Raw genomic sequence first — 26602 nt, 5'->3', positions numbered from 1 at the left:
CAGGCGGCGCAGGCACTGGGCTTACAGCCTGGCCTGCATCACAGCTGTCGCCAGGCAGCGCGAATCCAAGAATGGAGGGGTCGGGGCGCTTGCCTAGAGAGCCGCAGAGAGTGGGACGGTCGCCTCTGAAAGTCATGGAGGAGGAGGGACAAGAATGCCGCTAAGAGTCCACCAGGCTCTGGAACCCAGCACTTATCCGAGCCTGAGGAAGCAGCGGGCCGGGATCACAGCATCCGAGCCACCAGAGAGGGAAGGTTCGCTGCACTGCTGAAGGGCAGCAAGCCCAGTTCCAGCAAGTCGGGTTACCAGTCCTGCTGTCCAGTTCCGCCAGGCTCCGCCCACCAGAAACACTGTCGCGTTGACAGTGGGTAGGGACCTGGAAGGCTGAGATACACAGAGTTCCCGCCTCGGAGACAGAAGGAGCCCGGGGAAGGCGGGGCCTGCAGTCCCGAGGGCTCCAGGTCCAAGTTCCGAGCCGTGCACCCAGCGCCCCGGATCCTGTGCCTGGCGCCTGAAACCCCTAACTACCTCCTCTGGAGAGACCAGGTGAGACGTGAGCAGGCGTGAAGGCGGGTGAGATGCATCCCCCTGTCATTGCTTTTACCCAGGCAGAATTCTTGAGCCCTGCGTTTGACTGCCTGGCTAGGTTTTCCCTTCACTCTGTAGTTAGTTCCTTCTGTCTTTCTCCAGAATCCTCTCTGGGTCTCATCCTCTTTCTTTCTCTTCTCCTTGTCTCTTCCTGTGTCCTCTCTCACACTTTTGCTTCTCTCTCTTTCTTTATTGATTAATTCCCATGCCTTCCTGTTCTCTTTTCTCTCTTCCCCACTTCCTTCCCTTCCCCTCTTCCCCTACTTCTTTCCTTCGAACAAGAGTTCTGTCTTTGATTTTTATCCTATGTTGACTCTGGGGCAGCATTTCTTATATCCATCCCTTCGTGCATCCATCCATGCACACATTACTCCATTTACCCTGTGTTACTCTGTTATTCTCAGTCAGACTTGTGCTAGACACTAGGGGCACACATCAGTTCCAGATCTTTATTCCAACAGATTATTTCCAAAGATCTAGACATGTATTTGTCCAGCCCCTGTTGAGGGAAAAATACATAAATTATAAAGTTCCAAATCTCTGAGCTTCAGGGTGAGTGGAAAGAAAATATCTGTTTTGGGGGACAAGGCTCTTATTAAATCCTTTTCTTGACATGTTTTTCTTCACTAATAGGCACAGACAGCAAGCACGCCAGGAAGCTAATTCTTGCAGCAGCATTTAGGGGACAATGTCACCCACTGCCTGCCTTCTGGGCAAGCTTTGCAGTGCCAGGTTGGGGGGAGAGAGAGGGCAGGTTTCAGAGCTGGATTGTGGGAAGACAATGGGAGTCAGGGCTGTGTCCTTGAAGCCTTTGGGCGTGAATGGAAATGAGAAAGAAATAGTAAATTCCTAAAATAAATGTTTGTCAATGCTGCTGGTGTAAAGCCATTAAGTGACATCAATATTGCCGAGTGAGACATTAGACATTTTATAACAAAATTGTGGCAGTTGAAATTAATGTTTTAATGTATATTTGGTTGGAGAACCAAGGGGAAACTAGTTCATGATACACACACACAACACACACACACACACACACACACACACACACACACACACACATATATGACACTAAATAAGAAATCTAGGAAAGCAAGTCTGATTCATTTTGAGAATAAAGTGAAAGTAATGGATATGGAAACCATTTTTGTTTCTTGCTAAAAATTTAATCTCTTTAGAGACAGAGACACAATTTCATTTTATGATGTTTATATAGATATTATATATTCAATCACATGATACATATATAAGTTATAAAAAGAACCCTTGTTTAAAACAGGTTATTATCAGCTAAAGCTTCTTAGAATAATCTGATCATATAGTTTATTTGATCTTTAATGATAATTGAGTGAATTAACTTCGATGCAAAAGTGGAAATTTGACAATGGGAAAATCACACAGAAGTGAGTAGAAATTAAGTAGGATGGAGGAGCATTGAAGCTTCAATGCTTTAAAACTTATTTTCCTTCATTAGTAATCTGTTCTCTAAAAGGATGTGATTGTTCCTTCTAAGATGATAAAGTTGCTGGCATGCAATAGGATCTAACTAAGAAGTCCAAGTATAACTCATGGACTTTATGCCTGCAGGAGCTGTGACAATTGACTAGGGGATCTGCTTTTCTTTTTTAATTGTATTATAAATCACAGCTGCCATTTGGGGTGCTCTTACTACTGCTCATGCAGAGTTATGTTTGATCAAATCAGGAGCACCCTGAAGTGACATTCACTTCATCCTCCTTACTTCCAAGGAAATTGAGGCCCAGAGTGGTTGTTCAAGGTCAAGCTACTAGTGAGTGGCCTGACTCAGCCTGAAACCCAAGTTATCTCCTGGAACCTGAGTGCTTAGGGTGAATTCATCCTATTTGTGACTGTTTATGAGGCTGTAACCCTGGCATTTGTTATATCTGAACTATTGCTCCCCATTGCCCCACATGTTTTCCAGTTGGCAATGTTCCTTGGAATGCCACACACTATGTTAGTTTCTGGCCATCTTGGCCATGGCTGCTCGGAACCTCTGTTCTCATTGGTTCTGCTTCTGCAACTTTTGGGTGCTTGAGTGGGTGATAAGATCACATTAACCCTTAGTGTGTCCACATGATCAAGTGTGTTGGCACCAAGTTCAAACTCACTATGAACCTGGGCCTTGACTGAATCCTAAGAATCCTGCACGGGGCTTTGCTTGAGCCCAGCAGGCATCGCTTCTTAGAGCAGTACAGCCATACGTGAAGGGGGGGGGGTCTGTGGGGGCTGGGTTGGAAGCCCTCTTCTCTCCAACTCTGGCACCACCATTCAATCCCCAGGAAAGCTGAAACAACTCTTAACTTTCTCAGGGTTCCAGGGCCAGAAAGATGCCTAGAAACATGCATATTACCTTCTAAGGAAAACCCAAGAACTCACAAGTCCCTATGCGGAAGAAGTTGATGCATGACTATTCTTCTGGAATCTTCCAAAAGGTTCTGAGAAATCTCCCCAGAGACTAGAGGAACCAAAGGATTAGGAACACAGATTTATCTGCTATTGTTTCTTTCAATTGGAGAGAAAAACATACTCAAGAAGGACAGTATACATGGTGTCACCAAATTAGACCTGTTTTTCAAGCTTCAGCTGAGAACACTCAGGGTTGGCCAGTTGATGTGAGAAGGAGAGTACCTTCACAGATCTCAGGCAAAACAATTGTTTATTAATGGGAAAGAGAAGAATGCCCAGGCCATTGGTCATTCTTTCTTTTGGAATGGGAGTTGGAGAGAAGGACCAGGGATTGAACTCAGGGGGCCACATCCCCCATCCTATTTTGTATTTTATTTAGAGACGAGTCTCACTGAGTTGCTTAGTGCCTCACTTTTCCTGAGGCTTGCTTTGAACTCTCCATTCTCCTGCCTAAGTCTCCCAAGCGGCTGGGATTACAGGTATGTGCCACCATGCCCAGAATTTGGCCAGTCTTTAAAACACTGTTGTATACTGATCCTTGAGAGCTGAGGAGGAAATAGGAATGTGGATATGAGATGAATCTATCTTTGTCACCACTCAGGGCCACATTCTGGTTACTCAAAGGAATCATAACATACGCCCACAATGTGTGTTGAGCCAGCTCTTTAGGAGCTTAAATATATTGACTCATCTAGTCCTTTACAACAATTCAATGAAGTGGCACCAAGGTGACCTCAGATGAGAAAACAAAGGCATGGAGAGGATGAGCACCCTAAGGTTACAGGCCAGAGCTGACTGGAGTCCAGGCCTTCTGGCCCCACAGCCCATGCACTTGACCTCTGTGGATATAGGGTCAACAGTTAGCTGGAACTCCTGGCTAAGGCATAGATAGCAAGGTAATGTGAAAGAATGTGGCCAGAGCTTTCCAAATGTTGAAATAGTTTATCCAGAGCTGATGTGTGTGGGGCAAGAAAGAGGAAGGAGCAGCTCCACTCTGCCCAGGGAACATCTGGACAGAGATGACCCTGCAGGTGCTGGCTTATAAACACATGCTTCTCCCACTGTGGGCTGGCAGTCTTCATTTACCATAAAGCAGTCCTTGCTTCACGGTCGTTAGGAGCACCATGGTTGGAGGTCCAGGAGTATTAGGAGCTTTAGAAACAAGTATTCACCTTGGTAGTAAGATCAGGCATAGTAAGATACCCGCCCCTGCAGACTTGGAGAGCTCAGTGTCAGAAAGTGTCCAAGAACATCACTTCTTGATCCCATGATCTAAGCACTCTGAAAGTGGTTGGGGAGTCTTGGAATTCAATGAGTTCTTTCAAATACAAAGAACATGGGGATGGTTCTAAATAATATCTGAACAATTCAGAGGGAAGTCTTGTCGGGGTCAGAGTGAAAAGAACCAAGGGTGGAAAGAAGAGTCCTTTCTTAGGACATGCTCAATGATGGAGTGACAAGAACCAGTAAAGAGTGTAAGGGCACAGAGCCTGGGATGAGCTGAGGCTATTGAGGAGAGTTGAGGACAACAAAGGCACTTTTCATATTAGGCTCAGACAAAGGAAAACAAGGACTACATAGATCCATCACTGCCTAGGGCAGCTGGTGTGTGTGGGACAAGAAAGAGGAAGGAGCAGCTTCCACTCTGCCCAGGGAACATCTGGACAGAGATGACCCTGCAGGTGCACAGGATAGTGACACATCCCCAAGGAAGGAGAAGCAAATAAACCCTGAGCACTTGTGAGTGGGCAAGGCTCCTGGCCCAAAGAATTCTGTGGCTAAGCTGTGGCATAATCTGGAGATGAAATACCACATCTGCAGTGTTCATCCAAGAGGTGCCAGGCATCCTGGGAGACATGGACAAAATACAGAGATGGATTGCATTAAGAAAATCTGGTATCAACCATACAAAAGATCCTAGGATGTAAGAAAAGTCTTGAAGTCCCTACCCAAGGAAGTGATGAGCATCAGAAAATGACAGGGGTTCCCTATAAACAAGTAATGTCAGATTCACATAATTTGCCCTTTTGAGGATTTTGCATCTGGCAATTGTCAGAGTGGACAGAGGTTAGAACAGAGTACCAGACAGAGCTGTGTAGGATCTCTTTGCACTTGCTTGAGTGATCTATTCAAAGCTGCACTCATTCATGAGACAGAGGTGGCCTTCAGGGGGCTTCCAGGTGGCAGGCTAAAGTCCTGACTAGTTCATATCTTTCTCTCCTCATTTTCTTCCTCTCTCTCCTCACTATTATTATTTTATCATTTCTATTTCTCTTTCTCTTTATTATTGTAGATTTATCTCCTTTCTTCCTCGTCCTCCTTTGTTTCATTCTTCTTCTAAAAATTTGGAGGATAGGATCAATAAAGTATGAGTTGGACAGGATACCTAAACCAGATCTTGCAGGTGTCCTGATCCATGGTGGTCTGAAATGCTGGAACACCATGATGGGTTTAGTGAGATGGAGATAAAGGCACTTGGATTGAGACATGCAACCTACTTCATGTGATTGTTGTGAAAATTAAATAAATCAAGCACATTAAGCCTCTGGCACGGAGGCACATGCAGCTGATAAATGGTGACTTTTATTTTTATATCATGAAGCATTCTGATAGCTATCATTCTGTCCTGCTGCAAAACCATGTGTCCCCATTGTTGGAGTTGAGAAGAGGTCAGTCATATCCTGAGTTCAGGGCACACTGAACAGTTCAGGCATACGGGCCACCATGGCCACAGTTAGCAAAGGCTACCTGAGGTGTGAAGGTAGCTCTGTGGGTGTCTTCAGAGGTGCTGCTGGATGCAGCAGGACAGTAGACAGCGGGACAAGCTCCTGTAGCACCTTGGAAACCACAATAAGCATATCTCAGCAATTCTCTGGAGAACTGGCTGAGAGAGATATACAGAGAGAGACGCTGTGATTCTTTTACATATGTTTGAGTATTTAAGTGTACATGTTATATGTGTGTATATACATAAGTGCATATGTATGTTAACATATCTGTGTATGATATATGTAAGTATATGTGTAGATTAGTGTACATGTATGGGAATGTGTATCTGTATTTGTGTGAATGTATCGGTGTTAGCATAGGTATGTGTGTACATGCATATGTGTGAGAGTGTACATGTATGAAAGTGTAGGTATAAGTGTATGTATGTAGATGTATGTGTGTATGTGGATGCAGAAGACTGTATGTGTATGTAAATGTGTATGAATGTGGAGGTTATAAGTGTATGCATATGTGTATGAGTGTACACATGTATTAGTTTAGATGAGCATATGTGTATCAATATGTGAGTATATGTATATGTGTGAGATTGCATTGTGTATTTGTGTGTCTTATGTGAGTTCATGGAACAGAAGCTCAATAAGGGGGCTTCAAACAGACTCATTGTTCTTTTACGATAGGGGGAAAATTGGCTTCATCTCAATCAGTCATACCACCGGTTGATGGGGGATGGACTGTGGAGATAATTTAACCCCACATTACAGGTAGGGCCTTGAGGCTCTGAGGTTAAATCTATGTTCCAAGTCATATGTTGGTGGTAGGGTTATGTTAGTATTTCTGGCAACTGGAGACAGAGAGATCCACACTGGAGCCAGGATCAAGGCCAGGCGGAGAGAGGGACCAGTATAAGGCAAGGTCAAGTATAGCCCTAGTCCCACCCTGCCAAGTCTGGGTATATATTGCTCCAGATCTCATCCCTCTGGCCACCTGTGCCTGCAGAACCTCCTGTCCCCAAATGTCCAAAGCAGTCTCACACTCCTAAAGATCAGGAGAAAAATTAGTATGCTGACCAGCAAGGAAAGAAAACTATGCTCAACCAGGATATAAAAATGTTAGGATCTTCACCAGTGTCAAGCTGGCAGCAGAAGCTGTGTGTTAATATGGCAGCTGCTGCTGGATACGGACAGGAGTGCTGAGCTACCAGCACCTCTGTGTTGTGTGTGTGTGTGTGTGGGTGTGTGTGTGTGTGTGTGTGTGTGTGTGTTCTCATTCCTCCCTGAAAGAGTCCTGGGGACACAGCTCTCAGAGTTGGGATGAGTTGTCAAATCTTTGGCAAACTAGGGCAACTGTGGTTCTTTGGATGTAAGCAACAATGGCCAGCTCTGACCAGCTCAGTCAAGAAAGAATTAATTGAAGGCTATGAAGTCATGTAGAGCAGTAAAATGGAAGGTAGATCACAGTATCAGAGGGAGTGGAGAACTGAGATGGAAATACACAGGGTTAGCTCATCAGAGAGCCCCAGTAGCAGGAACATGTAGGTAATTTCTCAAACTGGAAATGGGTTTAGTTAAGAAGGATGCTGTATCATAAAACAAAACAAAACCATCAGATTCTGCTGTATTGTCATAGAAAGCAATCATCATCCCTTCCGTTTGACTGGTTTATGAACCTGTGGCAAAAGGGGAGCTTCCAGTGCAGGCAACATTTCCTGAGGACTTACTGTACACCACACATTTTCCCTGTGGTGGTCACAGAGATAGATCAGATAGAGACATGGTTTCTCTCTCCAGGGCCTGAGAATTCAGTTGAGTAGAGGGGTTGACAATGAGCCTGGCCAGGACAGACTGTGCCTTGAGTCATAGCCAGATGACCTGACAGTTCAGCTTGAATATAAGTCTCCTTTTGCTTTGTAGGCAGCCTCTTGAGGGTCACTTAAAAGTCTGCACACAAGGGTAGAGTTGCATACTCTGGAATAAAATTGCATTGAGTTAAAATTTTCATTGGGGAAAAAAGTCATCTTTTTATTTATTTATTTATTTTTTATTGTAAACAAATGGGGTACATCTTGTTTCTCTATTTGTACATGGAGTAGAGGCATACCATTTGTGTAATCATACATTTACATAGGGTAATGATGTTTGATTCATTCTGTTATTTTTTCCTTTCCCCCACATCTCCCACCCCTTTTTTTCCCTCTATACAGTCCCTCCTTCTTCCATTCTTGCCTCCCTCCCAACTCCCTATTATGTAACATCATCCACTTATCAGCAAGATCATTCATCCTTCAGTTTTTTGAGATTGACTTACCTCACTTAGCATGATATTCTCCAATTTCACCCATTTGCCTTCAAATGTCATAATTTTATTATTCTTTATGGCTGAGTAATATTCCATTGTATATATATATCACAGTTTCTTTATCCATCCATCAATTGAAGGACATCTAGGTTGGTTCCACAATCTGGCTATTGTGAATTGAGAAGCTATGAACATTGATGTGGCTGCATCACTGTAGTATGCTGATTTTAAGTCCTTTGGGTATAGGCCAAGGAGTGGGATAGCTGGGTCAAATGGTGGTTCCATTCCAAGTTTTCTAAGGAATCTCCACACTGCTTTTCAGAGTGGCTGCACTAATTTGCAACCCCACCAGCAATGTATGAGTGTACCTTTTTCTCCACATCCTCGCCAGCACCTATTGTTGCTTGTATTCTTGACAAATGGTGCTGGGAAAACTGGAAATCCATATGCAGCAGAATGAAACTAAACCCCTATCTCTCACCCTGCACAAAAATCAACTCAAAATGGATTAAGGACCTTGGAATCAGACCAGAGACCCTGCATCTTATAGAAGAAAAAGCAGGTCCAAATCTTCAACATGTTAGCTTAGGATCAGACTTCCTTAACAGGACTCCCATAGCACAAGAAATAAAAAAAAGTCATCTTTGAGCATGACTTTAGCCTCTGATCTTTGAAGCATGCTTGGGGGGTCTATTCTGCTGAATCAGATACCTTAGTGCCTTAGTGCCTCTTTTTGGATTGTGACCAGGGTGGGATGGGAAGGGTCAGGGTCCTTCCTACTCTGACCTCACAAGGTAGTTGGAGGAGTATTCATAGATGTCAAAGAATTCAAGGAATTTCAGAGAAAGGATTTGAGAAAATTCTAACTCTCCCTTTCCCTCTCTCTTTTCCTTCCCCTATCTCAATGTAACTAGATTTCACAGTTGGGTATGAACTGGCTTAGTGCAAATAGTGTGTCTATAGGGGTTCTCTGTTCTGAGCTCCTACCCTTCAACATTCTCCACAAGGCTGAAATATGTCCACTCCTTTTGGACACTAGAACTTTGCCTATGCTATTTAACAATTCCTGTTTGATGAACTCCTATTCACCCATTAATACTCAGCTTATCACCTTCTACTCCCTGGGCATTCCTCAGGCCCCTAAGGCAGCATGTGGTTAGAGACCATCCATCTCTGACCCTGCAGCACTTCTTCCACACCACAAGGCAGACTTCTCTCCATCCTGGGTCCTGTTTTTCAATCACTGAATATGGAGTAGCAGTTCCATGTTATTCATCCTCCTGTCTCCAGGTTCAAGCAAGATCTGTTGAAGAGAAAAATGATTATCACCCCTAGGAGGTATGCTGTCAAACTGCAAGAAGACTGACATTTGCTTATGCAATTACCTCTGTCTTCTCTTTCCCCTTCCATTTCCTTACCTACCTGCCCTTTGGAGGACTTCCTGCTACCCTGGAAGGATTTCTTGGACTCTTCAATGCCCAGCATTTCAAATTATTTGGTGTGCATGAGTGTGCTGCACTCATGTTTAAATGTTAACAACTGGCTCTCATTGTATATAGTTCCAACACAATGTTGTGTGAATTTTTTTTATTTACAATGAAGTGTAAAATAAAGTGGAATGAACAATATAACATAAATACAAACTTCACTTATTTTCAGTGATTTGAATGACTTTTTTTGCTAAATCAAATCATGATTTTTGAATACTGGGAGAGTAGTTTCTCAATTTTTGTGTGCTATTCACAATATAATGATGTCAGACTAGACAATTTTCACTTTACTCTGCATCACTGACATTTTTCTCATGTTCTGTAGTCCAAACAACCAACGAAATAAGAAATCAAGCCCTTGATTTATACCATTGGCCTTAAATTCTCCCATAGGGACTGATTTCAAGTCATTGGAGGTGGAGTTAGGAAGAGATACACAGAAGCAAGCACCCACATGCAGATACAATAGTTGGAGAAATAAATTGCCAACACATAGCAGAACGTACTAGAATAAATAAGAAATGATGTTTAAAATATTTGTTATCTTTGTTTTAAATATAATGAAATGACTATGCGTTTGTGTGATTTAGTTTTTAATAATGTCTGTATTTAAAAAGGGAGCTCACAAAATTCCTGAAAATCTCACAAGTCACTCTGAGCTGTTTCCATCTCCCCAATGTCCACATGCCAGGAAAACATTATGTTTCAAATGAAGTGGTGGGGAGAGAGGAGACCTGTCAGGATAGAGTTGCATAGCTGTATCCTCTTAGCCTCTATTAAGTGCCTGAGTGACTGATACTGTCACACAACAACCACCTCTAGCCTCATCTTACTTGACTTTCTTGCACTGTAGAGGTTGGAAAGCTTGCTCTCCATTTTTCAGAACACCTCTGCAGCCAGAATGCAGGCCTTTGACATTGATCCCACTAAGCAGCCACAAGAATCAATGGACTAGAACTGCTTGATATCCCTGGCAAGTGGGTGAGATATGGCATGAAGAGAGGCAGGAGCCCCTGGTCTTGTGGGGTAGCTATGACAGTTTCTAGAATTTGATGTTTTGTAAGGGGTCTGGTACTAGCAATTTCTACTACACAGGGCCAGGTAAGGCCAGACATTTTTTCTTAGAGAACACCTACGGCTAGTGTAAATCTCCTGAAGATTTCATGAGCTATCTAATACCCATTAATGTATTCCTTTCTGCTTAAACCACTTGGGCAGGCGACATTGTCTGCAACTAGGAAGCCCTGATTGCTTGAACCTAAGGGTTGTGATAAATTACAATGGGGTATCAAGGTAACCAAAGATCTGCTTATGGGACTATTAATCCTCTTCCTTTATGAGGAGTCCAGAGTCATGTTTGTGTTTGAAGATCACAAACATTAGGAGGGCAACTTAGTCTGGTATGGGTGCTGGAAATATCAGACTGTGGAATAGTAGTTACCAGATCTGCCATGGATTATCCACTTTATTTATTTATTTATTATTTATTTTTGCCCATTAGCTTATCAAGAAAATATCTTTAAAAAACAGACTGATCACTAGAGACACATCATGATTCCACATAGAAATATTGCTGATGACCAGTTGATATTTAGAACCTAGAGACTGTCTAGTCTGGCCTCCTCATTATATGGTTCAGTGAGATTTGCTGAAGGACAGGGACCTGCCCAAGACCATCTAAAAGTGTTTAATATAGAATGAAAGTATCTTATGCTCACCTCCCTACTTCTTCATATTATCTGGCAGAAATACTTCAATAAAGTTTTTGGTGTTGTTGTTATTTTGATTTGTCTCAATTTCAGTTTCATTTGGTAGTACATTTAAGTATATGGTGAAGGTGTAGGAAGAAAGTGGCATCAGTGAATGGAACAAGACCCAAGACCCAATATAGACAGGGCAGGGCTTCCTTCCTTACCCTGCTGGCCACTTGGACCCAGTTAAAAGTTCATATTTATGTGCTTGGAATCCTAGTATTTGCTCATGAGAGATTGATTCTTCAAGTAGACTCAGTCTCTGTCCAACCTGGGTATAGAGAAGGTATACCAGTACTTGTAATGGTTGTCAGTGATTGATTATTGTGTTTCTTCATTTTGTTTCTGTTGCTCGACCACCAAAAAAGGAAAGAACATTCTTTGAAGAACTGCCTTAGGCCAGTTGTTGGGAATAGCCTTATAAATTATTTTCCTGACTAAACTAATTCACCTCCTACCACAACCCACTTACACCATTGTCCAGTATCCAGAGACATTCTATCACACACCTGAAGTTCCATAATAAAAAATATGGAGATGAAATTCAAATCCATATCTTTTTTTTCCATTTCTACTTTAATTTTGTTTCTTAATTTTCTTGTTTACTAATAATCTAACATTCAAAAATAGAAGCTACATTCTATTTGCTACAGCAGATACAGTTTTTGTATTCTCTGAATTTAAATGCTGGAGGAAAATTGTTTGTTGTTTTCATTCCTATTTTGATTTTTCTCTTAAGAAAGTTGCCATGGAATGTAAACAGAGGGAAATCTCACAAAGCTCATTTTGTCTAACTTTTGCCACAAATATAAATCCAATTTCTTATTTGCCAAGTATGGAGGCTTTCCTTTTGGTCATCTGTGAGAGTGGCTAAGTTCTGCATGTTTTTGGGTCTAGGAAAATCTGTGTCAATGGCCCCATGATATGCTAAGGTGCAGAGCAAGTTTAGGAGCCAGCTTTACTAAGGTATGTCTTCCCTCTGTTTTCCTACATCTGCACCAATACCATGCAGCAAGTACTTGATCCAAGAGAGGCTGAAAGCATCTCCTTCCACTTTCCACCACAGAGTACATGTGAGGTTCAACCCCCAGAAGGTGACTGCCAAGGGAGTGTGTCCCTTTTCTGATCAGGAGTCATGTCAGCTCTCTGAGGCAGCCATCCCCTGGAGGAGAACAGGACTCCCCAGATGCCTTTGGTATTTTTTTCTTTTTCTGTTATGTTCTGAGACAGGGGCTTTCCAAGGCCTCTGACCTCTGACTTCATTTGCAAAGATTTCTTGGGTATTTTTTCTCCTTCCTCTACAACTTTCCTTTTGTTCCTGTGGTTCCAGGATGCCTGTTCAGATTCAAGGCCCAGGTTTGGTGAGAGTGAAGTTTCTCTGGGCAGCATAAACAGACCCCAAAGTTGCTACAACAAACAGCCAGCCACCAACACCAACTTCCCTGGCTTTGAGGCCCCTTTGCTCCCTGGAGATTCCAGCCAGAGCACTCTGGAGTGCTCCTCCTCCCCAAGGGAGAGTAAGGAATGGGAGGGAAGCTCACCTTAGAGCTTATTTCCCAGAGCAGATAGGAAAATAGTATCCCTGAAGTCCAAACATCTCTGCACTGCAAGAATACCAAGCAGGAAAGGACACAGTCCCGCTTAATATGGTTGACAGTTTAATAAAACAAAAGGTTAAAATGAGGCCAGCACAGTTTTGAAATAATAGGAAATAGAAAAAAATAATTCCTCCAACTTTTGTTTGTTATATTTAGATCTGAAAATGTGCCCCAAAGCTCATGTGTCAAGGACTTGGTCTCCAGTGCAGCAATGACCACAGGTGGGACTTTGGGAGAGTGATTGGATCATGAGACCTCTGACCTCATCAGTCAGTTAATCCACTGATAACTGAATGGATCTCTAGAAGGTGGTGGCTGCTGTGAGGTGGGACCCGGTTGAAGGGACAGCATCCCTCGAGGCATGTCTTTGGGGAGCATATCTTGTTCCTGGCCTCTTCCTCTTCTTCTGCTTCCAGGAATGCCATGAACTGAACAGCTTTAGCCACCACGTCCTTCTGCCATAATGTCCCGATTCACCTCAGGCCCAAAACATGGAGTCAGCTGATCATGGACTGAAACCTCTGAAACCATGAGCCAAAATAAACTTTCCTTGTTTAAGTTGTTTATGTCAAGTATTTTGATCACAGCAACAGAAAGCTGACTAAAACACCATTATACTAACATCACAATGGTATATCTTTATTATATATAGTCTAATATGGATAGATAGATTATAGTATATTGAATAGTATATGTACATATTGTTACATAGTAGAGTCTATTTTACTATATACTATAGTGTATATAGTGTATATATACTATAGTATATACACTATGCACATATATATACACATAGTGTATATTATGTTTGTATAATCTATATGTACAAGTATATAATCTACATATACAAGTATTAGAGCATAGTTTCATCCATGTTTTTCTTTGTTTCTTTACTTGTGAGATAGGTTTTATTTTTTTTGCTCTGTTCATCACTTAATGACAGTAAGCATTCTGAGAAATGGGTCATTAGGCCATTTTGTCATTGGCGTGAACATCATAGAGTGTACTTATACCAGCTGAGATGGCCATGCCATCACTAAGGGTCTTCACTGTTGTACATGTGCTCTATTATTGGCAGAAATTTCACAGATGTATTTATATCTAGTTCTTAACATTCTAATATAAGATTTTTTAGTGAAAATATGTAGTTTTACAGCCATACTTTAAAGATGAATCTGTTATTTATAAAAACAATCATGTCCACTTTATTCTGGCTTCCTTCCTCCCTTTCCTCCCCTCCCTAGGCACTGGTCTATTGTCCTCTCTCACCAACACATCTGCCTTGTCACCATTGTCACCAGAGCACCTAGCACAGGCCAGCATGCCAGAGGCTCTCAGTGAATGCTAGCTGAATGAATGAAAGAATGGATCAATGAAAATAAAACAAGGTACTCACTCTGCATATTATTTCCTATTGTTTCCTTCCAGGATTTTTTTCCTTCAACTTATCCCCTTTTGTTTTCATAGACTAGATTGCACTAAATATACAATCTATGGCCCTTTTTTCTCTTCATCATTATATCATAAACATCACTTTCCAAGCCTGCACCTGTTTTCTCTTGTTTGTGCATTATAATTTATTGACCATGTCTTTGTAATCAGGCATTCAGTTGTTCTTTTTCACCACTGTAAATAGTACTGCAGTGAACATCTTTGTTTTTTTCTTCCATTTCTGTTTCTTTAACCATGGTCAGAGTGTGAACAGTCAAGCACTCAAAGGAAGGGTGCTTTCATTCTGAGCAATTTGTGTGGCGCTCGCCCTCACAGTGGCTCTCAAAACCTAAAGGCCATTCAGCATTTTCCCCAGTCACCTCATATGGCTGACACTTGCTGAGACTTCTGTAAGCAAAACTAGACAGGTTCTCCCTGGAGGTAGAAGGATAGGAATAAACAGAGATGAGTGAATGGGAAAAAACTAAACACCCTTCATAGGGCCTCACCTTTTGATCTTATGTCAGGCTTGGAAAGTAAAGGGTGCCCTTATGCTGCCAGTAGTGACTTCTGCCTTTGCCTGAGCTGTGGATCACACTCTTCGTGAGGACAAAGTAAACTTATAACATCTGCTAAATTCATTTCCTGTCACTTCATTCATTAATTCATCGAAAGTTTCCTGAGCACCTGACCTGCTGCAGGCATGATTAGGTGCTACAGAAGAGGAGAGGAATTGATATGTTTGTGTTCTTAGAGTACTCACCTCCTAGAAAGCCACAAAGAGGTACACCTTATATTGTGTGTGGTACAAGCAGGGTGTTGATGTCCCAAAAGTAGAATGGAGAAGGAGTGTTGTCCATGCCTGGGAGGACTGGAGAAGGCTCAGGGAGGAGCCTTGAGGAATGAGCTGGAGTTTGCAGGGTCCACAGTGTGGCAGCTATCCACATGCACATGGAGACTCAAAAGAACACACATTCGGTATTTCAATCTCTCTGGGGAGCTTGACTGGGAAAAATACTTAGACCTGAGTGGCAGCCACTGTTTGGGGGATCATGGCAACCACCTATTCACATGGTGCTAGGACAGGAATGGGGGAAGTAGTAGGGACCTGAGATCGAATAAGAAACCTAGCTCAGAGAAAATTTAAGGAAACCAACCAGAAGCAGGAAGGATCTGCAAGGCGGACAAAGAGACTTTGAGGCCCAACAAACAGCCTGAGGAGTAGAGGGTTAAAGTTAGAGCAGGGAGAGAAAGAGAAGTGAGGAACAAGAACTGTGAGGTTCACAGTCCTCCAATGTTGTGACCTCCTGATGTTATGGCCTCCCCTGGGCCCTTGACACTGAGCCAGGCTTAGATGCAGCTAGGTTTAGAATAGGACCTGAGGGTGGGCAGCTTCATCATGCTGGGATTGTTTGTTGGTAGAGGATCCAGAAACCTGTGGAGCTTCTGCATCTAGAGCAGTCCCCCTTCCCTGCTCCTACAGCCTCTCCAATTATCAGCCTCCCCATGGTTAATTACCAGTAGCCATTTATGCCAGGAGTCTATTATTCTCTTCTGGGTGCTTTCCAGCTGCTGCCAGGTGGTGAGCTCTGGAGTCTGAGGTCATCTAAGTTCCTCTTCCCCTCCCCTCCTTCCTCCTTCTGCTCCCCTTCTCTCTCCTCTCCACTTCTACCCTCAGGGGTACTATGGCCACTACTCCCATTTCAAAGACAGTGGTGGAGTTCCCAGGAACCAGGTGGCTTGTCTGACATCAGCCTGTATAATGCGGTGAATGACCACTGCTGGTCTCACTGCCTGTTGCTTCCTCTCTCCTAGAGCACAGTGGCTGAGTGTGTCTGGCCCAGTGATTACTCTAATCTTCTGGCTCCTCCTGGGAAGACCAGGCCTTCAGAACCCCAAAGTCTGAAGACTGATGGCTGCTGGAGTGTCCACCTTGCTCAGCCTGTCCATCCCCTGCTGATCATCATGGCTGCTGGGAAGGGGGCTCCTCTGAGCACTTTGTCTGAAAACAGATGGGGAATTAGTGATCCTGAGCAGAGCCTGGGTTGCAAGCAGGTGCTGCTTGAGAGAACAAACCACCTGTGCTCTGATACTGCCACAAGTAAGGGTGGTCAGGATGTGGGCAGTGCTGAGCTGACTGTGCCAACAGTACCAGAAAAGCCCAGACTGGGCAAACCACTGCCCAGGAAGGCACATGTAGAGCAGAGAAAGAGTGCTTTCATGGAACTGCCACAGCTCCATGAGAGACTGGGGGGTGACCAGGCCCAGGAGAGGGAGCACAAAGATGCTTCAGGCCAGTCTGGCCCCCAGCAGCAGAGCCAAGATGTTTCCAGGGCCCCAGCAGGCAGCACAGTCTCCTCTGTGTGGCCTGGCCCAGCCCGAGGTGAGCAGAGAAGCGCTTTCAGCAAACCCACCAAGCGCCGAGCAGAAAGGCCTGGGCCAACCTCCATCTTCCAGGCAGGTGAATCTACAGACTCCCTGGTTGAGCTCTCAGGATTTCTCAATACTCTAGATAACCATTGTTGGGGTCGAATGTCAACTTCCAAGCTTGTGGTCGGCGATTTCTGGAACTTGCAAACATTGTCACAGAATGCTCTGCTCTGTAGCACTTTCCAGGGTGCCCCCATGCTGTGGCTAGAACACACCCAGGCCCAGGTACCCACATCTTCTACAGCCTCACGGGCCCTCCTGCCACCCACACTCACGTCCCTGGGCTTGTCCACCCAGAACTGGTGTGCCAAGTGCAGCCTCTCCTTTCGCCTGACCTCTGACCTGGTCTTCCACATGCGATCCCACCACAAAAAGGAGCACCTAGGACCTGACCCACATTCTAAGAAGCGCAGAGAAGAGGCCCTCATCTGTCCTGTTTGTCATGAGTATTTCCGGGAGCGACACCATCTTTCTAGGCACCTGACTTCTCACAGTTAACAGGTGGAAGAGGAGCAAATTCAACACTCAGTGAAGAGGCAGAGGGGGCTCCTCAGCCTGCCCTGAAGTCATCACAAAACTCCAACTCCGTTGTAATTTGGAAAAAACAGTCCAGACCATGTATCGTATCTCTCAAGAAGTGAAGTCATGAAATAAAATGATGTGCTTTACTCATTCAGGCTGGTGGGACCATTGGCACAGGGAGTGGGTTGCTTCTGGCTGTGCCTATTGCTTTGCATGGAAGCATGTTGTTGCGCACATCAGCTTTGCAGGCAGGCAAGTGTGCATTCAATTTGGACTCTTTCATGTGTGAACCAACATCTTGGCCATGTTCTTTCAACCTGCTGAGCCTCAGTTTTCTCATCTGTAAAATGGAGATGATAACCCCTTTGTCTTAAGGATGCTGTCAGAGTCACAAGAAAGGTGTATAAACAGCAGTCAGCTTATTGCCTGGCAGACTGTGGGCACTGAATACACTGAGGTTTATGGTCACTCTCTGCACTGATCAGCTTTGTTATCAATTAAATCTCAGGGGCAAACAAGTACAGGCAACCACTTCTCAGCTGTGGGTCTGTAGGGAGACCAGGGTAAGCCAATCTTGGTTGGGCATGGCTCCAGGTCTCAGGGTCAATTCAAGTCCATACTTTTTGTTTTTCTGGGGCAGATGGGCTTCCCAGAGCTAACCTCTCTCATGGCGATGCCAAGAGCATGGAGGGCAAGTCCAGAGGCAGAGACACATCTCAAGGCTCTGCCTGGGTCACAGTACTTACCTTCCCCGGAACAATGCAAGTCACAAAGCCAGGCCCAAAGTGGAAAACTGGAAAAGTACACAATAAAGCCACAATGACGAAGTGGATGGACATTCCCTTTCCGGGAGGTGAAGAATGGGGACCAGTAGTAGTTCAATCTACCACCTGCTCCCATTATGAGTATGGGTAAAGAGAAAATAGAGGTCATGCCATGTGCATATGGGGGCTGATACTGCAGGAGCCACCCTTCCCTGCTGTCCCAGATGGAGCAGGAAAGAGCAACTCAGAAAGCTCGGGTGAGGTGCATACAAGATACTTGGCATTCTTCTATCATTTCATCTCTACAACAGTGCAAGATGTAGGTACTGAATTTCCTTCTTACTGCAGAAAGAAACTAAGCTCAAAAGGTTTGTGGCTTTCCTAAGACATTGCTGTGGTGTAGCAGTGCAGACAAGACCCAAGATCCCTGACTCTGAGCTTCTGTTCTTTCCAGTCTGTCACAGGTCTGCTCAGCCCAGCATGGCCCAGGGGATTGCAGATGATTCAGTAATCAGAATTTAGGGTCAATTTAGACTCCTTGCCTCAAATTTCAACTGAACCTTGTTATACTTACCCTCTCTCTCTCTGTCTCTCTCATTGACCTTCTTTTGAGCACTTTTCACTATTTTGAATATTAAGTAGTATACTGATTTATCTTTTTATTGTGGCTTTTATCAGTTTAAAGGACTAACATTTTTTTTGTTGCTGTCTTGTTCACTGCTGTATCTCCATTGTCTAGAACAATGTAGGCACACAGTAGGGATTCAGAAAACATTGTTGAATGAGCAAATGAAAGAATACATGAATAAATGAAAGAAATAATTGGTTCTGTCTCACTCCTGCCAAACCTTTGCTTCTCAGGAGTATTTTGGCATCTGTCAAATGGTTTATCAGGTAGATACATAATTTTTCTAAAATCCACTTGAAAGGGGAAAATGTCCCATCCCAAGATGGAGTAGACACTTGAAATTGAAAAGGAATTTAGATTTCTAGTCTTCTCACTGTGTAGCAGTAGATTTTGAAGTCCACAACATGAACAGATATGCTCAGCATTTCAAGGCAAGTGAGTGGTAGTGAGGTCAAGATTATAACCCTGAGATATCTACACTTGTGGGTCATACCTGCCCAACCCCACTCCACAATGAACCTCTGCTAGACTAGGTGATATTTTGCATTGCAATGAATAAAGTGATCTCATATGTATTTTTTACTAATGGTTACCAGGTAGGTACACCATTCACAAGCAGGGAAGGCGTTTTGAGAAGGTGTAAAGTTATGAAGAAACACAATAAAACATCTTCCCCAAACTCTCCTTTTTAAGATAGAATTATATTATTAAAAATCAACTGTAGGGATGGAGTTAATCTTGGTAAAAACTAATGTACACTAAAGTTGTTTTTAGTCATTCAAATCAACAAAGGTGATTTATAGAGGTGATGACTTAAATTGATTATGCGACAGTTCTTAAGTATCACCAGACTGGTTTCCTAGAGTTCTTTTGGAGGTCACATCCTCCCCCACTTCTTCCTTCCAGTCTCTGTGTCTACAGGGGTTAAGCTTCTTGAACTCATGGACTACCCAAGCTCTCTCAGCCCCTGTTGTGGTCTGAATGTTTGTGTCCCTCAAATTCATGTTAAACTCCTAACCCTCAAGGTGACAATATGAAGAGGCAGAGCCCTTAGCAAGTTGAGATTAGTCCTTATAAAAGAGACCTCAGAACACCAGCTGCCCACTACCTCCATGAAGACACAGCCAAAAAGAGTCATCTATGAAGCAGTAACTAGACCCTCATCAAACCCTGAATCTGCTGGCACCATGATGGTGAACTTCCCAGCTTCCAGAAATGTGAGCAATAAATTCCTGTTCTTTATAAGCCACTTGGTCTATGTTGTTTTTGTTACAGCAACCCAAGCATACTAGGTAGCCACCTTCCATGCCCCAATTAAGGCTTGGTAGGTGATGTTGCCACACACATCACAAAAGCAGATATTAGTTCTTCTGGTGGCAGAGCAATGGCTTACCATATGCAGGGCAAAATGGAGTGCGAGGCCATCAGCAGACACACCAGCCCAGTCAACCCAGCTAACTGTGGTACTTCTGGCTATTGGCATGTTCTTCACTGCCTGACTCTTTGTTCATGAGGTTACCTCCACCAAGTACACATGGGATATCTACAAAGAGCTCCTCTTCTCCTTGGTGGCCTCGCTCTTCATAAGTTATGGAGTCCTCTTCCTCCTCCTCTGGGTCCATGAATCAAAGCACAATGAGTAACAAGGTGGGTTGCAAGGTCAGGGATGATAAAAACAAAACAGAAACACTCCTGAAACACCTTTTGTTCACCATGAAAATTATGAAAATGCCACTAGCCCTAGGCATCCCCCTGAAGGAAGGTCTTCATGCAGAGCAAGGAAAAGAGCTGACCCAGTGGCCCTACTGCCCACTGAGATGGGGTGACAAGAGTGACAGGGAGGGGGGGCAAATGGAGACCCTAAAAGTATCCAGGCTCCCCGTGTAGTTGAGTTCTGTGACAAACAGAGCAGTTCAGCCTGAGGATCCCTGCTTTGTCTGGAATTTCCAGGGTCCTCCTTGGTGAGGGAGAAGCTGGCCAGGCAGCAGTCATGGGCCCAGGACAGGGTGCACGGCTCTCAGAAGTCTGGTTTTGATAAAGAAATAGCCACAGTTTTTACTGGCTTTGTCTTCCTCTTCTTGGGTCCTGCCTCTGTCTGAGATGGATCCACCCCTTCTTCCTGGAAGCTTCCAGTACCTTCACAGGCTTTCATGCAACGGAGAAGCAATTGGTGCCTGTCCCATGACTGTGGGCCACAGAGAAGCCAAAACACCCCTCCAGAGAGGGAAGGAGTCACTGCCAGTGGGCTGTTCCAGTCTTCAGGGCCTGGCCCCAACCACTCAGGGCTCAGTGGGTTCTGAACTGTAGGACCTTAGGCAATGTGCTGCTTATCACTAGTCCAGGGCCTCTTTGTGGTTTCCTTTCTGTGTCCCTTTTCTCTTTGTTCTGGTCTCAGTCAACTGACCCTGAGCAGGACATGATGACACTTATCTGTCTTCTCTTTATGTGGCCTCCTAAGTGCAGGCCACTCCTTTTCCTAGAGATCTTTCCAGGAACCCCAGGTCACCTCAAATTTCCCATTGAATACCTCTCTTGCCAGCCACACATTCCTCTAACATTTGAACTTCTTTAATGCCAGCTTGTGACTTATTTTCCTATCCAAAGTAGTGTTCTTCCCAGATCCTAAACTGTGTGCAACATACCCAAAGATGCCAAGTGCCCCCTCCCAGTAACTGTCTTGACATTTCACCAGGGACAGAGTTCTTAATTGATACAAGGTCCCATTGCTTTGTGGAGTCAGCCTCCACACTGTGTTAACCACCTCATGTCCTCTTCTGCTTTTCAGGGCATGTGACCTTACGCAATTTAGATCGCCCTTGCTACCACCAGGTGCCATTGACAAGGTCTCTACTCAGGGAGCAGGTGAGTGGGACATGGGGAAGCTCCCTACGGGCAAAATGGCCACTGCTTTTGTCCTTGACAGTCACCCTTTGGAACTATGATTCAGAACTTTGCGTCGCCCATGCCAAGGAAGAATGCCCAATATATGGTACAGGTCTCCCAGCAAACTCCCAGACAATGACTGTCCATGGCACCCATGCAGTCCCAATGGTGGTCCACTGGTCCAGGAAGCCTCACAGGTATCATTGACTGGTCAACATTGACTCCTTTACCAGAAAGTGAAGGTCCCATGTTGTGTCAACACTCTGTGACTACTGGGAAAAATCACAATGTTAGGGTTTCTCCTGGAGTGCCATTATATTATTCCTTAGTAATCTACTGTGTAGTGGATACTTGCTAAGCTCTCCATCTTTCCCCATTCCAGAACTCCCAGTACCTGTACCATAGGTGTCAATATTTTTCCATTTAACCCAGAGGGAGCTGAAGCACAGGGAGGCTGAGCGACTTGCTCCAGGTCACAAAGCCTGAAAGTCATAGAACTGGATGTGAACTTGGGTCTGGTTTCTGCCCTTTCCATAGCCTGACTCCTATCACATTAGCCTCATGATGGTTAGCCCAAACCACTTCCTTAAATAGTCCCCAGAGACCCTAAAAGTCCCCTGACTGGCCTGGAGCTTAACTGCCTGGGCTCTTTACCCTTTGCACAGAGAAGGGTCTGGGGTCTGAGAATAGTCAGTTCCTGGATGTCATATGAAGGAAGCAATGGCAAAATTCCCTGGATCAGATCAACAGAGGAAAAAGGAGAATCTCTACCAGCAGGAAAGGCCCTTCCTAGAGCTATCCATTGGGTGGAAGGAAGAAAATATCAGAGACTGATATTCCTTAGGATTGACAGAGCTGCCCAGTGAGGCCTGCATTTGGCCAGAACATCCTGATGATATGTCCTGGGCTCTGTGCCCAGCCAGCTCGTGGTCAGGGGAGCAGTGGTGGCTGGCTGCACTGCACTGTCCTGAGTTCTAAGGAAAAGTGAAAGAGGATAGCCTTGCCCTCTGCAGTCCAAGGTCTGTGTCAGGCCCATGATTGCTTTGGTGGCTCTTAACCTGGGCTCAGCCCTGAGTTGTGCACCTGAGCTGGGGAAAGGAGGGCAAGATCCTGAGAGGTGAATTAGGCCCCTATCTCTGTGTGAGAGGGTGCTGTCAGGGAGGGGAAGGAGGGAGGAAAAAGAGAAATATGTTGCGGAAAGGGATTTAGACCAAGCGCTCTGGGCTTTGGGGACAAGAGTGCTTCATCCAGGCCTCATCTGAGATGGCAACTTGTCAGAGGAAGAATAGAGCTGATGATCAGGCTGGGAGAGTAGTTGAACTTGAAAATGCAAAATGGAGACTAGAGGGGAGAAAGATCCTGCAGGGCTGATGGACCAGGTAGCATGCTGAAAACATCTGGAGAGAATTGAGGATTCCAGGAGCCTAGTTTTGGAGTACCTGGGCAGTCAAAACTATATTCAGTAGGTACTAGGAAGTCATTCTGAACTACATGAGCAGGGAGGGAGGTAGTCATGTTTGGCCCTGAATTTTGGGGTGAGTGGAGACAGAGAGATGAGGGAGACATGTCTCAGTCAGCTGAAGAGGGAGTCTGACAACTGGACAGGCATTAGGCGGGCAGGTGGAGGGTGGACACCATTGTGCACACAAGTGGCTCAGGACAAGGACTGATGGAACACAAAGAGTCCATGAGTCTTGTCCCAGATGAGTGCCAGCAGGACAAGTGCAGGGAGAGGACAGCAGGGCAGAGGGGAGAAGGGGCAATCTCAACGGGAGTCTCAGGAGAGACAGCAAACCATGGGGCAGGTTCTTCACATACCCACATGGGTAGACCACATGCAATCCCAAGAGTTCATGTGAGAGAGAGGCAGAGGGAATTGGAGAGAGGAGACCATGTGAGGACACAAACAGGGAGATAGAACCTCAGCCAGGTCCATTTGAAGGCCAGGCAACGTTTCCCCCAGAGCAAGCTGCAAGGGATTCCCTTAGACCAAACAAAGAAGGCTGGTGGCAAAGGGAGAGAGATGATTCCAGATAAACCTGCTACTGTCCCAGAGACTCCCCCATGGTTCGCCATGAGCCTCCTCCCCTGGACAGCCTTAGGCCTGCCCTCAGAGACCAGGACTCACACTAACCAGGACAGCCAGCATACCACCCAGGAAATCCCATGTGACACAGATAGATTCTCTCCATATTTGTCTCTGTATCTTGCTTAGAATTTTATGCACAATCAGAAATAAGCCTGTCTGAAGAGGTGATCCTGGCATTTTAAAAAATTCCTAAGTGTCACTCACTCCAAGTAAGGTGAAAGGGGCTGAGTTCCAAGACTGTCTCTATCTTGTCTAAGACTCTCAGCCAAGGTGGGGAGTGGTGAGGTTTCCATCTCTAAAACTGAGCCAGGAAGGCCAAATGCTAATTAGTAATCCTGTGTTCAGCTGTGAAAAGATATTTCTCAGTCTCTTGCAGTCTACATGAGTAAAGTCTGGCAGTTGGAATATAAACAGAATTATTGCATAGTACTTTGTGGAAAGCCCCTTTGCCTTTTTCTTTCTTCTTTGTGCCTGGAATAAGGATGTGTTGACTGGAACTTCAGAAGCCATCCTGTGAGCATGAAAGCAATTGGAGAGTCTTGTCTATTAAAGGAGAATTATTAGAGTTCCCTGAAGGCCATCCTCTTTGGGCTTTAGCATGTAGTCATTTAGATTAAATTCTTTCTGGACAACACTGAGCTTCTCCAAATTAGGTATCTTCCAAAATAATGTCTCCCCATAATTTCCTCTTGTAGTTTGAACATATTTTACAGCACATGTCAGATATCATGACATCTTCTTGCACAATCTGGACCGAAGTGTAAATGCTTCCAAATTATCCTGGAAGAAGGAGACCAGTGCCAGAAATATTAATGTCTTCCCATTGTATGCCCACACATCAGAGCTGTGATGCCACCTTCTCAGTAATTCCAGTTGGGGGTCAGAGGAAAGCCCTGGAGATGCTCATGGGTGTCACTTTACCTCAACTTTCCCACCTGTGAAAGAGGTGTAAACCATGCTCACAGTATACCAAGGTGTCATGTTGGGGACTGCAGTAGCTGAGCTCTGTTGGTCAATTCCTTGACCTCCACAGTCCACCTATCAGCTCCTCCTGTAACTCAAGCCCATGATTTTCAGGGTAGCAGAAGTCTGCTGATCCTTTGCCAAATCTATCTAGTCCTGTCTGTGTCCATAAGACAATAGTGATCCCTGCCAGCACTCCACAGAGCATGCACAAGGGCTTGTTTTGAGTTATCATGCACCTACTAAGCCAACTGTGTCCTGTGAACCACCAAGAGCAGTGAGTGCTGCTATCTCTCCTGGGACCCATTCTCTCACTGAGACTGTCTCTTTTCACCTCCAGACTCTGCCCTGCTGCCTTCTTCTGCCCCTGTCCATCTGGTTCCCATCTGGACCAGGAACATGTCTCCTTTGTGGCCATCAGACCATGTCCTTAGACTCCTGTGTGTGCAGCTGCCTATATCTTCTCCCCTGGGTTCCTTTGCCCATTCAGGTGTCAGGCTTTCTCTCAGGCCATGCAAGGGCATCCCCTAGGTCTCCCTGGCTCTGTTCATCCCTGAATCCAGGCCTCCTCCAGAATGTCCTCCCTCCCAGCTCACACCTTCCAGGTGAGGTACACAAGAGCCACATATTCCAGGATTAGAACCTGAGTTTCTTTCAGGGCCCTTTTTCAGTGAGCATAATAAGACGCTAAAGAAGAAAATTCTTAAAGCAGGGACTGACTGGTTCTGTACCTGAACAGTGGAAGATTAGTGATTGGCCAGGTCCAGAGCAGCAGAAAGACTTGAAGTAGGAGTGGACATGCCATAGGCTGTGTGTATGTCCACAGACCACACTGAGGAAGGACCACAGAGCTTGGTCTGTCTAAAATCCTGTCTGCTCTGGTTTAAAGGTGATCACCCACTCTGGCCCTTAAGGAGCTGTCCTCTAGAGGCTAGCTGGGGTATGGGAGAGGCCAGGGTGGTCTTTCTTCTCCAGGTATGCACCTTAGGAGACATGGAGATACTTTCTAACAGACTGTCTGCATTTCCTGAAGTAAGAATATCCACAGAGCTTCAAACTATGCAATAGCCACACTCTCTGGCCCATGTTAATCCTTGGAGTGAAGGCTTAGCTGGAGATGGGGACAGAGTATGATGACTGCAGAGTCTAGAGTGTTTAGTACTACAGAGAGTCTTTGCTGTCCCATCATCTTCTGCCCAACCTAAGGGTCTTGTGGAGTTGCTCCTGCATAGCCTGTTTCTACTCAAGGGTGCCCTACCAACCGTCTACTGGGATCTCCAGACCACAATATGGGGGCCCATCCTGTTCCCAACACTCACAGAGCTTTCTGATTAGCAATGGCACACTTGGCACACAGAGGAAAATGGTGCCTCATCCTTTGTCCCTCAGCTCATGGTCCAGGAGTAATAGACAAGCTCAACCTCAGTGTCAAGGGAGTGGAGTCAGAGCAAGCAGGTTTTACTTCAGATGCCTAAACTGAGTCTGGGAGGAGCAATGGAGTCTGAAGTCAGGCACACAGGAGAAGGAGGAGATTCACAGAGGCCCACCCTGTGGTCCCGATGTTCCTGACCTGAACCCTTGAGCCAGACAACCAGAGCCCAATTCCAATGACCTCTCAGTGACCTCCTCTTTCTTTTCTTTCTTACAGGAAAGGTATACCAACCTCGCCCTCATGCCGAGCCTCTGCACTCAGGCCTCCTGTGGCTCAAAGATCTGCCTTTGGCCTAGCCAGGACTGCCTCCCCGTTACCTACTGCTCCCAGTGCCACCCACTCTCAGCCAGGTGCTACAGGCCTCCCTCCAGGATATTGCGGCTGCTCCCTCCCCCTGCACAAACAACCCATAGAACTGTATATTCACTCCCACCCCCATAACCCAACCCAACCTCCAAAAACTAAAAACACTAGAATAAGAGGTCTCAATTGCTGAGTTGTTGAATCTAGGAATATAATAAAAATGGGCTGGGAATTTGTACAGCTCTGCAAAAGTGTGCCACCCATGGGGATGCTTCACT

At 45.0% G+C, this 26602-nt stretch overlaps 1 protein-coding gene and 1 pseudogene across 3 annotated transcripts; both read left to right on the top strand.

The window, feature by feature from the left end:
- Positions 1–430: 430 nt before the first annotated feature.
- LOC306658687 (zinc finger protein 488-like) lies at positions 431–18368 on the top strand. 2 transcript variants are annotated; one of them, XM_079135871.1, is made up of 2 exons: positions 431–546; positions 16126–18368. In XM_079135871.1, the coding sequence occupies exon 2, from the start codon at positions 16276–16278 to the stop codon at positions 17236–17238; it is 963 nt and encodes a 320-aa protein (XP_078991997.1). In that variant the 5' UTR covers positions 431–546; positions 16126–16275; the 3' UTR covers positions 17239–18368. The 2 variants fall into 2 exon arrangements, 1 of the variants encoding a protein (XP_078991997.1); XR_013763124.1 differs by lacking the exon at positions 16126–18368 and adding an exon at positions 14124–14227 and having other exon boundaries at positions 434–546.
- A 1694-nt stretch (positions 18369–20062) lies between these two features.
- Positions 20063–20297, top strand: LOC306660249 (dolichyl-diphosphooligosaccharide--protein glycosyltransferase subunit TMEM258-like; annotated as a pseudogene). Its single transcript has one exon. The product of its transcript is annotated as a dolichyl-diphosphooligosaccharide--protein glycosyltransferase subunit TMEM258-like (transcript).
- The last annotated feature ends 6305 nt before the right edge of the window (positions 20298–26602 follow it).

Source organism: Sciurus vulgaris, assembly GCF_902686455.1.
Source record: "Sciurus vulgaris genome assembly, chromosome: 4".
Taxonomy (NCBI): Eukaryota; Metazoa; Chordata; class Mammalia; order Rodentia; family Sciuridae; genus Sciurus; species Sciurus vulgaris.
This window is presented reverse-complemented; position numbering and strand designations above follow the sequence as displayed.